The 15084-nt window shown below is 40.3% G+C and overlaps 1 protein-coding gene across 5 annotated transcripts in view; it reads right to left on the reverse strand.

Moving 5' to 3' along the window:
- Positions 1–15084, reverse strand: part of ntng2b (netrin g2b) — a 140000-nt gene that overhangs the window by 30171 nt on the left and 94745 nt on the right. The window contains exons 10-25 of one of the 5 annotated variants that reach the window (XM_088320072.1): positions 14931–15077; positions 14740–14853; positions 14473–14646; positions 14264–14374; positions 14041–14145; positions 13766–13906; positions 13610–13684; positions 13452–13535; positions 13278–13361; positions 13123–13200; positions 12964–13047; positions 12794–12877; positions 12629–12715; positions 12442–12552; positions 10448–10555; positions 6490–6564 (exon numbers count right to left, since the gene is read on the reverse strand). In XM_088320072.1, the coding sequence (XP_088176198.1) occupies positions 6490–6564; positions 10448–10555; positions 12442–12552; positions 12629–12715; positions 12794–12877; positions 12964–13047; positions 13123–13200; positions 13278–13361; positions 13452–13535; positions 13610–13684; positions 13766–13906; positions 14041–14145; positions 14264–14374; positions 14473–14646; positions 14740–14853; positions 14931–15077 (1662 nt within the window). Of the gene's footprint in view, positions 1–6277; positions 6565–10447; positions 10859–12441; positions 12553–12628; positions 12716–12793; positions 12878–12963; positions 13048–13122; positions 13201–13277; positions 13536–13609; positions 13685–13765; positions 13907–14040; positions 14146–14263; positions 14375–14472; positions 14647–14739; positions 14854–14930; positions 15078–15084 lie in introns of those variants that run through there. The other 4 variants (XR_015847103.1, XM_088320071.1, XR_015847104.1 and 1 more) reach the window with 4 other exon arrangements.

Below are 15084 nucleotides of genomic sequence, written 5' to 3' on the forward strand. Positions count from 1 at the left end.
CAATTTTTCCATCCACTCTAGATATTATAGTCCACAGTGTCAAAGGCAGCACTAAGGTCCAGCAGCAGCAAGAGTGATGAAGCGCCGGAGTCCATTGCCAGTAGATCATTGGTTACCTTAATCAGGGCTGTCTCAGTAGAGTGATTAACCCTGAATCCTGATTGCATAGATTTAAAAAGATTATTCACCGTGAAAGTTTTTATATTTTATACGATTTAATACAAGTTATATTTATCGAGTGCAATGAAGATTTTCACTGAGTGAGCTTCAGGTCACGCCGTTCCAAATGCAAAATGTTTTGGCTGGGTAATTTTGATAACAGGGCTTTGACGCAGGAAGGCAGACATTGTTTGAAGATGTTGTTCTGATAAGCACTCTAATGTTTTGACCATTTCAGACATCGAGGCGAGGGGCTTTCCTGGCCCGCCCATGGGAGGAGCCGGCGCACCAGCTGCCGGAAAAACGCGCGGGCCTGGAGAACTTCAAAAGATCGAGAGGGAGAATCGAGAGAGGCTTGACGAAAAATCAAGGGACACTAATCCGGCTAATTCGATGGAGTTCACTTACTTAATTTCATCTCATCTCATCAGCCGTACCGCTTATCCTCATTAGGGTCGCGGGGGGGCTGGAGCCCATCCCAGCCATCTCCGGGCAGTGGGCAGGGGACACCCTGAACTGGTTGCCAGCCAATCGCAGGGCACACAGGGACAGACAACTCATTCGCTCATTGACACCTAGGGACAATTTGGACCGGCCAATTCACCTGGAATGCATGTTTAAGAAATTGAATCTGCCCCCAAGTGGAAATGCCGGTCTCTTGTCCATATTTTCCCAAAAAGAAACGAGCACGCATTGTTAGGACAGAATGTATGTTGTGTTTGGTTAATGGTGTCAGATAACTAATTCAAGATGCTTGGCAATTGCTCCGTAGCCCTTTTCAGCCTTGTGGAGGTGCACAATTTTGTCTCTGGTGTCTGGACAGGTCTTTGGTCTTCACCATGTTACAAGTTAAAGTCTTACTGGTTGTATGGGGTGGACAGGTGTCTTTATGCAGCTTAGGACCTCAAAACGGTGCATCTGATTCAGGATGATACATAGAGTGCAGGTGGACTTCAAATGGGCGGACTAAGAGGTCATTCAGGGTCAGAATTCTAGATGATACACAGGTGTTCAAATACTTATTTGCAGCTGTATCACACAAATAAATCGTTAAAAGGGCATCCATTGGGATTCCTGGATTTTTCTTTTTAGTTTATCCCTCTCACTGTGGACATGCACCTACGATGACAATTTCAGACCCCTCCATGATTTTCAAGTAGGAGAAATAGCAAAATAGCAGGGTGTTCAAATGCTTATTTTCTTCACTGTGTATCTGTGTTTTACATCTGTGATTATTAATCTTGCTTCTGCATTCATCAAGATGTTAAATCACCAATATATTTGGGGATCTGGAAAATACAAGTGTAAAGATTTTTTGAGACAATTGTCAAGTCAGGTCAAATGTATTTGTATAGCCCTTAATTACAAGGAGTCTCAAAAGGCTGCACAGACCCTAGTCTATTGCAAACTACAGATTATTATTACAGCATCCCCTGATCTAAAACCAACATGACACAATAAGCACCCATGAGTGGTTGGTTGTTGGTTTGAATCCCTTTACCACTAGGGTTGTAAGGGCACCATTTCCTGTGGTGTGTCTTGGGCAAGTACAGCCTGGTGCCACCCAAAACTGCTTGCTTGTGGAATTGTCACATCCAAATGCTTTTCAGGTACCTTTAACGGTTATCAGACAACACTTTGAGTAAATTGATTTAGAAAAAATAAAGTATTATTTATATATGTGATATATAAAAGTTTCAGAAAACACGTTTATTACAATCTTGCATAATAGTAGTAATAAGGCCTGTTAAATTTCAAATCATGAATCAGTGCAACCTCCTTCGGGTGTTGTTAGATAGTTTGCCAATATTTCAAATATACGTGAAAAATACTCAAACCTAAGAATAATTATTTTAATAATTTGGCAAGTAATGCACTACTATGGCGAAATAAAGTTGTAGAAATAAGGGAAAACACGCGCTACTTACAAATCTCTCCCAAAATATTTGGTGATGGGTAAAAATGACACAAGTAATGTGTAGCTTACATTTTCAGGTGCAGGAACATGTACCACTGAGAAACGCTACCTTGAATGGCCCATAATAAATGTAGAGAGCTCGTCTTGGGATCAAGGGATCCCAGTTCGAATCCCGGCTTGTCCGTGTTACATGTCGAAGTGTCCTTGGGTAAGACACTGAACCCCTAATACCCCCAATAAGCAGGTTAGCGCTATATAAATGCAGATCATTTATTTTCATTTCATAGGTAATACACATTTCATAGTGCCCTGTTTAGGTGTAGCATGCACTTGACCAATTGGACCCGTAGTTGGCGATGAGCAATGTTCCCTTTAAGGGCCCGGTCACACAGCCTTCTGTATCTGTATCGCGGGTAAAATTTTGCGAATTTTTTTTGCCTGTGGTTGCCCGCGGTAGAAAATGCGCAAAATTGGCCAACCCGCTGTTCATCGGTGGTATGCCCGCAAAACAGACCCCGGCGACTGTTCCGCTTCCTCATCGCGTCATTTCCGCGTGTGGACCACGGGTATAAAAGCTGCCGAGCCGGGCTGTAGAAATCCTAACCGCTCAAGACACAGTCCCGTGAAGATCAAGATTTCAAGCTATGGCACCGAAGAAGAAGCCAATATGTTATTATTGTAATAGTTTTTCATTTTTATTTTATAATCTTGTTATGAAATGAAAAGAAATGTCAAGAAAATAAATTAAATTAAGACGAGGTCACTACGCTGACGGGTATCCATGTTCACCCCTTGACGTCTCGAGCACAACTGACGTGTGCTCGGCAAATCGTGCTGAATATACGCGGAGAAAGGAGTTTGACTGTCACATGCGTTACACACGCTAATTCACGTGATAACGCCGCGATACAGGCGCAGAACAAACGTGCTATGACCGTGCTTCACCCACGATTACCCGCTAAAATTCCGCGTCCTACCCGCGTGTAACCACGTCTTGGCCGCGGCCGTAGCACGTCGTTCCGCGTCTGTACCGCGTCATATCCGCGTGTGTACCACGTGTGCCGCCCGCGATTACCCGTGGTCTAAAGTTTTGAGCAGCGCAAAACTTTTTCGCGTGGCCAGCCGCGTGTGAATTTCCGACCGCGTGTAAAGCACGGCTGTATCTCGTCTGTATGGCGATCTCAAAGCGTCCAACAGCGTCTGCTTCACAGGTAGAAATTTCTGGTCGTGATTCAGCCGCGATACAGACGCAAATGGCTGTGTGACCGGGCCCTAAGCTGGGTGTGTGCGCAATTGCTTTTCCGCGCACAAGAAAATTTAGCCAGCTCACAAAAATCAGGGCTTGAAATTGCTAATTAAGAAGCGAATTAAGTCAAAGTTACGGTGCATGAAGGTAAAAATACACGGGTTCCCCTAATGCTGTGTTCTAAATGCAGTATTTTGAAGTTAAAGTTGAAGTAGAACGAAGTTAAGTAGTCAGTAAAGTTTTTCGAGAACTGCTTCTTCGGCTCAGCTCACTAAAAAGAACCGGCTCTCTCAGGTCCCAAACGGCTCTTCAAATTGTTTTTGCTTCTTTAATCCCTACACGACCAAATATTATACAAGATTGTGCACAAAATGACTTAAAAGAAGGGGGGTGGGAATAGAACAAAAAAAAAAAAATACCAAAATGAAAAAGTATTGAAAAGCTGAGAAAAAAAACTAGACAAAAGGAGAGAAAAAGAGAAAAAAAAGCAGGAAAATTTCAGAAAAAAAGCCAGGAGAAAAGAAAGAAGCAAATAAAGGGAAAAAGGTAATAGAGAACAAAAAAGCAAGAAAAAAGTAACAGCTAGGAAAAAATAAACACAATGAGATTTTTTTTTAAAAAGGAATTTTTAAAAAAAGAGGAGAAAAAACACGGAAAAAGAGAAAAAGTTTGTGTTGCATTCAAATAATTTCCAATTATATCAAGTGAATCTTGTTGCCAACATTGTACTTCCACTGAAAATGTAATTAAATACAGTTGTGTATTGTGCAACCGACTAAATAGGCCCCCCAAAATGTTAGTATTATGCGACAAAAGATACCAGGAATAAAAGAAATGGAAATCTTGTGAAAGAATTGTAAAAACAAATGACGTTTGTAGGCCCTGCAACCTTTGCAATCGTACATCGTCATTCAAAAGTGAAAAATAATTTTGCATTGCCGGAAACTCAGCAAAATGTAACGTGATGTCAAGTTTTGGACATGTTTGATAATAATTTAGTTGCCACACTTGGAGTTGCTGTTGCTCACTGGTGTTTCAAGCGTTGCTCGCCGACTTTGTGTGAACGCTCAGACCCGTGGAAAATTAAAGGGAACATTGGCGTTGAGGCTTCAAGGGACAATACCATACAAACTAATGCCAATTGCAGTCAATCACACAGGAAGAAGAAACGAAACAGCATAGGGGAGTTACTAGAGAGTCTGCGTCATTTTTAAGCAGACTTGTAGAAAAACACGGTGACCATTTACGAATTTACAAACACTTCACCCCGAATTGAGCCACTTTTCAACCCTTAGAAAGACATTCGAATTTAAGCATTTACAAGGATTTCAAGCACCCCTACGAACCATACTATTTGGAGTCATTTACCAGGCAAATACGCATTTAATTGTGCGTTCAAAAGTGGCGGTTTAGCAGTTTAATCAGCCGTCACATGATTATTTGATTCTTGTTTGGTTGAGGACGCGGCGTGAATTATGAATGAGCAGGTTTAAAGGAAGTTGGCCGAGGCGCAGCCGTAAAGTGCCTCTCTCAGCACTGGAGGGAAGCGAGCGGAGAGGGAGAAGAAGAAGTACCTGATTAAATATAAATGGCCAATTACGTCTCGTGCTGAAGCGAGGCACCGGGAACCCCGTTTGCCCATCGACGCCACCGAGTCGAGATGTCGCTTTTTTGCTGTTTATCAATCGGGAGCATCTTTTATGAAAATCGAAGCTTGCCAGTTGTCTGGTTTGAATGTGCAGATGGGACTACACCAGGGGTGTCAAACTTGTTTTAGCTGGGGGCCAAAGGCTTGAAAGAAAATCTCATGCGGGTCAGACTAGAAGATTAGAGAGAAAAAAAAGAGAGAGAAAAAAGGAATACAGAGAAAAAGGGTTAAAAGGGAGAATGAGAGAGACAGATATAGAGGGAGAAGGAAAGAAAAATAAAGACATTAAAAGATAGAGAATAAGAGACAGAGACAAAAAAAGAGGCAAAGGTCAGAGAGAGAAAAGGGGAGCATGAAAGAAAGAGAGAAATAGTGAGAGCACAATAAAGAGAGAAAGCACAATAGATAAAGAATGAGAAAAAAGAGAGAAAAAAGAGAGAGAAAACAAAAGAGAGAAAGAGTGAGCATGACAAAGAGAGAAGGAGAGAGAGTGAGAAAGAGATAAAGAGAGAAATAAAGGGAGTGGGGGAGAAAAGTTAGAGAGAGAGAGCGAAAGAGTAAGTATGAGAAAGAAAGAAAAATATAATAAAAAAGAGAAAGAGAGAAAAGGTGAACAAGAGAAAGAAAGCGAGAGAGAGAGAGAGTGGGGAAGAGAAAGAGAAAAAGAGAGAAAGAATGAAAGAGAGAGTGTGGGGAGAAAATTAAGTAAAAGAGAGCAAGAGAGTGAGCATGTGAAAGAGAGAAAGAGAAAATACAGAAAGAATGAGAGTGGGGAGAAAATTAGGTAAGAGAGAGCAAGAGAGTGAGCATGAGAGTGGACAAATGAAGAAAAAGAGAAAGAGAGAAAGATAAAAGACAGACAGGATGAGAGTAAGGGAGAAAAGTAAGAAAGAGAGAGAAAGAGAGTGAGCATGAGAAAGAGAGAAAGCAAGAAAGAGAGAAAAAGACAATGAGAAAAGGAGAGAAAGACAATTGCATGTGAAGTAAGAAAGAGAGCGAGAGAGTAAAAAAGAGAGGAAAAGAAAAAGAGAAAGAGATAAAGAGAAATAAATTGATAAAGAAAGAGAGAAAAAAAAAGAAAGGAAAATACAAACACAGATAGAAAGAAAGAAGGATCGAAAGAAAGACAGAATGAAGAAAAGAAAGAAAGAAAGTCAGAACGAAAGAAAGTAAGAAAGCGAAAACAAAGTACAGCTCCATTTGCTTGCCAAGTAGCGACTGGCTTTCAAATGGACATACTTTAAACCCAAGCTCCTTTTTCTCTTGTGCTTCTTCCTTAACGGCCATTTGTTTGGGCTACACTTACCTCAATGAAGCATGGAATGCAAACACAACCACACAGGAGTCTCAGATGCATGGAAGGGACAAAAAACATGCAATGAAAGGAATTTTTCCACAGAATTGTTTTTTCTTCTTCCTCAAGCTCACTCAGTAAAGCTACCTAATTTACAGACACACATTCACACATTTCCAGCCAGCTACCAACGTCTAGCGGGAGACCCCGCTCTATTTTCTTACCTTTAAAATGATCATATATGATTCCAAACAAATGTCGCGCCTCGGGCAGGCCTGACATCAACAGTTTGAGAAGCCCTTCAGGAGCAAAGGAATACGCTTGAGAAAGTGCTTTGCTACAAGATATACCTTTTTAAAAAATAATTTCTTTGCTCTATGATAGATATGGGCAAACTTTTGCCGAGTTGGGCGAAAAAAATTGTCAGAGGATACGGGCCAATAGGAAAAAAGTGATACATTTGATTATTTCGTATCCACTGATAAATCTCGGCTATACACGAGAAAAAAATCCTCCATGTTTTTCTCATTTGCATTCGTGATAAAATATACATGCAGACGTTTGCATGTACATGTTATACTTCATTTTTTGATTTGCTCATACATAAATGAAAAAAAATACCGTCAATTCCAGACGACAAAGTAACCAAATAAGATTAAAAAAAATGTGGGCAAGATATTTAGTTTTTTTTAAAAAAAATAACACTTATAATGAATAAAAAGTCAGTGGAACCATTTTTTCCCCCTGACTTTTATTTATATTTTTTAAAGAAATAATCAGCAACATTTTTTTTAAGAAATGATCTGCCGGTGTTCTGAAGTTAATGTTTTTTAAAGTGAAATAAATGATTAACAATTAATATCAGCAAAAGTCTGTGCAACATTTTCACTTTTTGTTTTTCTAGAAAAATAAAAACAAAATACTTAAAATGAGCTTAATGTCACGATTGCCCATTGCCCTGACCTGGGCCCACTCGTTTGGTGGCAACTACTGCTCATTGCCTGATTGGCTCCCCTCCTATTTGAACTCAGTGCTCTCATTCACTCCTTGTCAGTCCGTCAATAAACCTCTGCACTTGCAAGACTTGCATTTTGACTCTGTCTGGTATCCTGCTGTTTTATCCAGTATCCGGTATCAATCCTGTCTGTCCCGTTCTGTCCGATATCTTGCTGTTATATCCAGTAACCGGTATCGATTCCGTCTGTCCGGCATCCTGCTTGTGTATTCACTATCCAGTATCGATCCCGTCTGTCCCGTCCTGTCCGGTATCTTGCTCGTGCATCCTGTATCAGGTATCGATCCTGTCTGTCCCGTCCTGTCTGGTATCTTGCTCCAGTATCAATCCCGGTCTCTTGCTTGTGTGTATGGTATCGACCCCGTCTGTCCTGTCCTGTCTGGTATCGATCCCAGCTGTCCCGTTGTGTTCGGTATCTTGCTCGTGTATCCAGTATTGATCCCGTCTGTTCCTTTCTGTCCGGTATCTTTCGTGCATCCTGTATCAGGTATCTGCTCGTGTATCCTGTATCTGGTATCGATCCCATCTGTCTTGTCCGGTTTCGATCTTGTCTGCCCATGGCTTCCTGTTTTCCCTCGCCTGACTTCTCTGTTTCACATCTTCTGCCCAGCGATCGCCGAATCGCTGGCTTTTGTGTTCCCGCGTATGACTGCCAAGCTGTGTTCGGCGGGAATTCGGTTATCGACCGGAGGTGTGTCGTGTGATCAATAGTTTTAACATTGAACATCCTTAAGCGTTTCATGTAATCATTGACATTACAAGCTTTCTAAATTTAGCAGATATGTTTTTATATACTTAAGAATTTCCAAGCTATTCGATGTCAAATTGTGCCTAAGACTTTTGGAACACCCTGTATATTACATATTGGAATCAGGACCCAAATGCGTACCGTTAACCACAAGTTTTATTGATAGACTGGGGCTGCAGTAGTTTAGGAGGTAGAGCGCTCGTCTTGGGATCAAGAGATCCCAGTTCGAATCCCGGCTCGTCCGTGTTACATGTCGAAGTGTCCTTGGGTAAGACACTGAACCCCTAATACCCCAATAAGCAGGTTAGCATCTTACATGGCTGCAATACAAGGCCGCTATTGGGAAATGTGGAGCACATTGTAAAGCGCTTTGGGAAGTCATTGACTTGAAAAGCGCTATATAAAATGCAGATCATTTCAGATCATTTCATAGAAAAGGGAAGGGCAGCGCCAACGATCCGGTGCTCACTGGACGCGGGAAGCAAGCCGCGCACACAATTGGATCGTGATCTGAATACGGAAGTGGAATCCGGAGGGGGACATGGCGGTGTCAAGGACGGAAAAAACAGGTCGATAGCTGGGACAGGAGTGCAAAAACGTGGTCGGGGTCGAAAACAGGTCGAAGCCGGAGACAAGCGGGGAGATCAGGAACGGACGGGTGCAAAAAGCGGGACCGACGGGTTTCAGAGTCAAAATGCTTGCTTTATAGAAACAGAGGTTCACTGACGGACTGACAACAGTAGAGTGAAAGGACTAGGCTTAAAAAGAACAGGGAACCAATCAGATAGCCTGCAACGGTTGGCGCCAAACGAGCGGACACAGGTGATCCAAATCAGTCATCATGACACATATACTCCTTTAGAAACCAAGTGTTTAATATAAAGATCATGCCAAACACTAATGCCAAGTCAGTTAAGTAATAATGGAAATATTTTTAATTCAGTGATATCCTCGGGTCTTAAGAAATTACTGAAGATAGAGAAACTATTTTATAGTTTTTTTTTATTTAGCTTGTATAATTAATGGTAGAGATAATTTGTGATCCAAATTAAATTCAAGATCCTATCCTAATGATAACAATGATTGGAATTCATTCCCCAGTCAGCCGGTAGAGCAGTTGCTTTTACGACCACTTTTGTTTTATGACTCTCTTGTTCAATCTTAGCTGACTAACGTCTCATTTTTAAAAAAAAGAAGAAGATTTGAATGGATTATTCGTGAAAAAGCGTGTTAATGATTCCCCGTGGGCTTGTCGAAAGCGGGGATGTAGTCCGATTAAAATGTCGTAATCCACAATTGAGTGGAAATGTAGGACAAATGTGAAACGGGACGGGAGCAATACAGAGCAATACGATTAAAACTAACCTGTAAGAACTTATGGGCCTTGAAAAATAATCGTATGAAAAGCATTGATAAATGAAAAAGGCGATTGATAAATGACAGAGCTCAACGAGAATGTGGATATTTGTCAAAGAAATCTTTCTGGGTTTCAGGTCACCGAAACAAGGGAGTCCTTTCCATGAAAAGTCACACTTTTTTGTACTTATCAAATGAGTTGTAAAATAATTACAAAGTATATTTGAGACATTGAGAAGATTAGAAATATTGATTTTTATTTGAAGAATGGAAATTTCCAAGAGACCCTAAACTTTAGAATTTATATATATAAAGGTAGTCTACGTAGAGCTTTAATAGCAGTGTAAATTTATTTTAACCCTCAAAAAACTTAAAACCCCTTTGCAGCTAAAGTGAGTACACCCTTAAATGAAAGTACCTAAAGTGTATGGTCTGGGTACTGACACAAGACCAACCCCCTCTACTGAACTGCGGCTCAACTTCAGGGTGTTGGCAATTATCTTGTAGCCTTGGGCAGGCTTATGTAGTACCAGGATTCATTTTTTAAGTTTTCCAGATGGTTCCTTGCCATGGTGTGCCATCTTGGGAGTTTCAGTGACCAGTATGAAAGAGTGTACTACAAATTGAAACCTATTCATACCTGAGACATTGTAAGAGTAACAAGTCACATAGTATTTTGGAGGGAAAATGTCATGTTTGTTTGGACATAAAGAGGTAAAGTGCTTTTGGGGTGTACTTACGTTTAGGGCCAGGAGTTTAGTTATTATTAGCTATATTTTGATTTTTTTTTTGAGGGAATCATACATTTTTCTGCTATATAAGCTTTAAACATACTCATTATCATTGTGTTAAAGCGATGTTTCTTCACTATTCTTCTATTAAACATTATAAAGAAATATCTGCAGAAATGTGAGGGGTTTTATATAATTTACAGTATTTTTATATCAAGGCACCACTGCATTGGCTCACAACCAGTAAGGAAAGCCCCGGTACCCTTTTAACCTCATTGCTTGGATTGTAAATCCCCCTGTGATGGCTAATCCGCCGTCTGTTCCAGTTCTACCTTTCTGTTTTTTCTCTTTCCTTTCCTCCTCCTCCTCTCCGTCTTCATCCAGTTCCCCAGCGGAGTCCGGCGTTTCATGACCACCTCCATCCCTCTCACCGTGGTGCGCTACAAAGCAGCAACATCTCGCAAATCAATTTGTATCGACTCGGAACATACGAGCGCGGGCGGTTTTACCGGAATGGATTGGCAAGACGGTAACGGCTAATGATTTATGACAATCTACCCTTCCCAGACGCAAATACTTCTTCTTCCCGTTGATTTTTCAAATCCCAGCAAATCACGCAGCTATTTTGACTCCGTGTCTACAACGAAATAGCTTTCCCTCTCGGGCTTTCTGTGTTTTGTCTGCTGAACTTGTTGATTTGCGGCTGTGCATCTCCTGGGAGCGTTCTTTAAAATTGTGGAAGACTGAAAAAAAATACCCAATGTCATTGACACTCAACAAAAATGAAAAATGACAAAACACAGGGAAAATAAACTCTTGCAGCTCCACAGAACTGTCTTTCAGGTTTCGTACACCTTTTTCTTGGGCATATTCAAGAACTTTTTAAGGACTTTCAAAGCCAGTTTTCACATTTTTCCAGTACCATTAAAAGAAGAAGAAATAAATTGTGTTTTTGTGTATTTTGCAGAGCCACAAATGTATCCTCAATTTTCATATTCAATTTTTAATCTTGTATGTGCATTTATCGATACTAGTGATTTTTAGATCTTGGGTAAATCGCGAATATATTTGTTTTTGAGAGAACTCTCTCCCCATATCTGCGTTGGGTAAAATGACAGTAATATGTAGCTTACATGTTCTTCCCATTACAATGTGCTACTGGGAAACACTACCTTCATTTTTTTTGCATGTCCATACACATTTCATCGTGCCCTGTTTAGGTCTAGCATGTACCTGTCTTCTTGGGGGCGGTGATGCTTCATAGGACACTGCCATACAAAATAATGTCAGCTGAAGTTATTTATGAGGGGTAAAAAATGCAATAGCAAAGCAAGGCCACCAGAGAGCACTGTAGAAGCAGACTTGTTGAGAAACATGCCTACAATTTCAACCATTTAAAGCTCTGCACCAAAAATTCAAGCACTTTTTCATTCCTTGAAAACTCAACATTAAAAATCCAGCATTTTCAAGGATTTCAGGCATCTGTCTATACTTTTGGTGTAAAAGTTTCACTTCCCTGCCCAGTTTAGAACGTATATTTCCACAAAAAACTCCACATTTGTAAAGTAAGTAAATCTTCACACTGCATAAAATAAATGACACTCACATTGACAGAAAAATCTGCTTAATTTAAGGATCATTTGTTTTATTTTATTATACAATTATACAGTATTTGCAGGTTGTATCCGCATCCATTCTAGACAGACAAATTATCCACAGCCTTTTCTCCACAGACCATTGTTTGGGATTGGTGCTACTCTTTAATTTTGAATGACTAGCTTTTGCTTTCACATCAAGAAAAATATTTTCTGTATTTCAAACTGTATTCCCAAAGTCCCCCTTTTTATACAGTGTTGTGTCAAACAATTTGAACCCCTCATTTTTGTGTCTCAAGCAGTGACGTGTATTTAGGGAAGGCACTGCCCCACACGACATTCGAATATAATTTAAATTTATAAAGATATAAATCAAAATTATATTTAATGGTTAGAGTTACTCGAGTATTTTCGGCAACTTTTAGTTTTTCTTTTCAAAATCATGGAATTTTCTCAAATGGTGTTCAGAACAAGCTGGTTTTTAAACAAAACAAGTAAAATATTGCCAATAAAATACTGAGCTGTACAGTAAGCTCATTTGAATGCATATCTGACTGTGCCTCACCAGACATGAACCTCACCGCATTTCACTGGTCCCAGGTAATAAAATCAATATTTTCAGTTTGCAGTATTCATAGCACCACCCGAAGATAAGAACTATTTTCAAGGTAACTTATCCTATAATGTAAAGACTGTATTCCTCTTACAATCACAACGAATAATGATAGTACCTCTCATATGGCTGAACTCCAACTCACTAGGTCTGCTGCTCTCATGCTCAGATGAGAAAAAGCCACTTTGACCATGAGACCCATGTGCATGTCCAGCAGAACTGAGAGAAACTTTGAGATGGACACAAGAGAACAAGCTGTACAAATGTCACTGACGGCTTGCGTTTATTGATCTTTGATTTAATACCATAACGCTTATCCTCATGCTCTGATGATGTCTGTCTTTGCCCATAAGTCTCATGCCCATGTCCCTCAGATTTGTGAGACACTGTCACTGAAAAGCAAAACATGAGCGCTTTTTTTTCTTTTACTGGCTACTTCTCATTTGGCTTTGATGAATCTTCCTGCTCACCTTTCCTGTCATCCTCATGCTTGGATGGGAAATGGTCACTATGAGTGTGAGATGCATGTCCAAGTTCCTCTGACTTTTGGAAGACTGCCATGGACAAGCAAAAATGTGTTTTTTTTAATGTACTTTAAAATATTACTAGTTTTCTCTACCTGCTATATGAAGTACTTTACCTTCACTGTCATGCTCATGCAAGGATGAGAAATGATCATTGTGGCTATGGATCTCGTGCCCGTGTACATCAGGCTTGTGTGAGACTGTCGTGGAAAGGCAAAACAAGTGTTGAGCTTGCTCGACACCTCAAATTTAAATGTGGCTGACTCATTCCTTACATTCACTGTCATCTCCATGGACAAACGATGTATGATATTCGTGGCTTTGATGCACATGTCCCTCAGACCTGAGTAGATCTGTTTGATGGATAAACAAAGCAATTGGTGCAATTCCCACCTTAATACAATGGCACAATGTCTGTCTTCTTACTCACCATCTCCTCCGTTCTCATTTACTGTTGAGAAATGGCTATTGAGGACATGTGTCACATGTCCTCGTTCTTCAGGTATGTGAAAAACTAACGATGGACGAATTAAACAAGGAGTTAAAGCACACTCCCACTGAACATTAACAGATACAGTATCTGTCGTTCTTTTGTTTTCCTCACCATGTTTGTCATTTGTATACGATGATGGAGAATGGGTATTCTGGCCATGGGTCTCGAGTTGGTGTCTCCCAGACCAATGATAAACTACGTCATACACAAGAGTGCATCTTATGCTAGGTTTTAAAAACAAATACCTCATGTGACTTTATTTTCTTCACCTGCTTTGTCATTCTCAACATCAGATGAGGAAGTGCCAGGAGTCCTCTGGCCATTCCTTTCATACCAGTGAGGAACTGTGTGAACCACAAGAGAGATGGTTACCGCCTTTTCACTTACAACATAGTACTCACTACTACTGGACTGTCCATAAATACCTGCCATTCGAATGCCCTCTTCATCATCATTTCTGGCATTCTCATGCTCAGAAAAGGATAGGCTATGGTCCTTAGGTGCATACCCCTCGGAACCACGGGAGGCTGTTTTGGATGGACTGAGTATTTTTGTCAGGCTAGACTCTAAGAGGATAAAGTGAAGTGTGCATCTCAAATGACTTCCACTTCACTCTTAAGGATCATCAGGATTCTAGAAAACTGACTAGAAGGAACGTAATGTTGAGGCAAACTACTGACTACAACACTAAAAAAGGTACCTCTGTTTCGTCCGTCTCTTTCCTCAACTTCAGCATCATGCTCAGATGATGCTGAAAAAACACGATGGTGGTTTTCCTCATGCTTATGGGTATTCAAAGATCTCTCTTTGATGGACAAAACAACAAAACAATTGAAATACATTGTAAGCAGAGATGATTTCTTCTACACATAATTTCTACTTCTACTGTGACTACTGTTCTAATTTAAATGTGATATTCTTACTTTCAGCTTCTTTGTCTTTGTCCTTGCTCTCCACATTTTCCTCGTTATCAGATGAAAAAATGATTTTATGGCCTTGCGTCTCATGTTCCTCCAGAACATTAGAAAGCAGCACTATGCAGAAGGCAGGATTTGGACTTAAGTTGAGTTGTAAGGTTTTATGCAAAGGTTCCAACTTTTTACAGCGCTACACCTTTGGGCGATGACAATACCTCCAGCTATTTCTTCCCGATTGTTATCAAATGATGGTGTCACCCCATGTGCATCAGTCACATGAGGAATAGGAACGCTTCTGTGTTCACTTCCTTTTTTGCCAGGAAAGAAAGAACGTCCGTGGGAAGGAGTTATAGGTTCCTGGGTCTCATGTTCCCCAGGTGGACGAGGAACTGAAATTTTATTGACAAAGCAAAGATGTTCACATGATTTTTCAAATGTTAAAGCTCAACTGATTTTATTTTACTATTGTGCAACAATCATACCTTTATTTTTCAATACACTTTCATTAGGAGGCTTCACATTGTCCACATGATGCAACAAGAAAAAGCCTTTTGAACCATGAGAATCGTGTTCCTCGGGTACATGAGAAGCTAATTCTACATACACAGTAGTGAATAGATTTAAACCAGGCTTTCGCCATCCAAACCATTGTATCTACGGGTGGAGGCAATACCTTCATCTCGTGTTTCCTTCTCATTTTCAAATGATGTTGTTATCCCTTGGTTGTGATTTTCATGAATAACAGAACCTTTTCTATGATGGTCTTTGGGTTCAGATGAGAATATTTCTCTGTGACTGTGACTCTCATATGTCTGGGACTCTGAAAT

The sequence above is a fragment of the Urocampus carinirostris genome, chromosome 16 (assembly GCF_059441175.1).
Source record: "Urocampus carinirostris isolate Australia breed hairy pipefish chromosome 16, RoL_Ucar_1.0, whole genome shotgun sequence".
In the NCBI taxonomy this organism is placed as follows: domain Eukaryota; kingdom Metazoa; phylum Chordata; class Actinopteri; order Syngnathiformes; family Syngnathidae; genus Urocampus; species Urocampus carinirostris.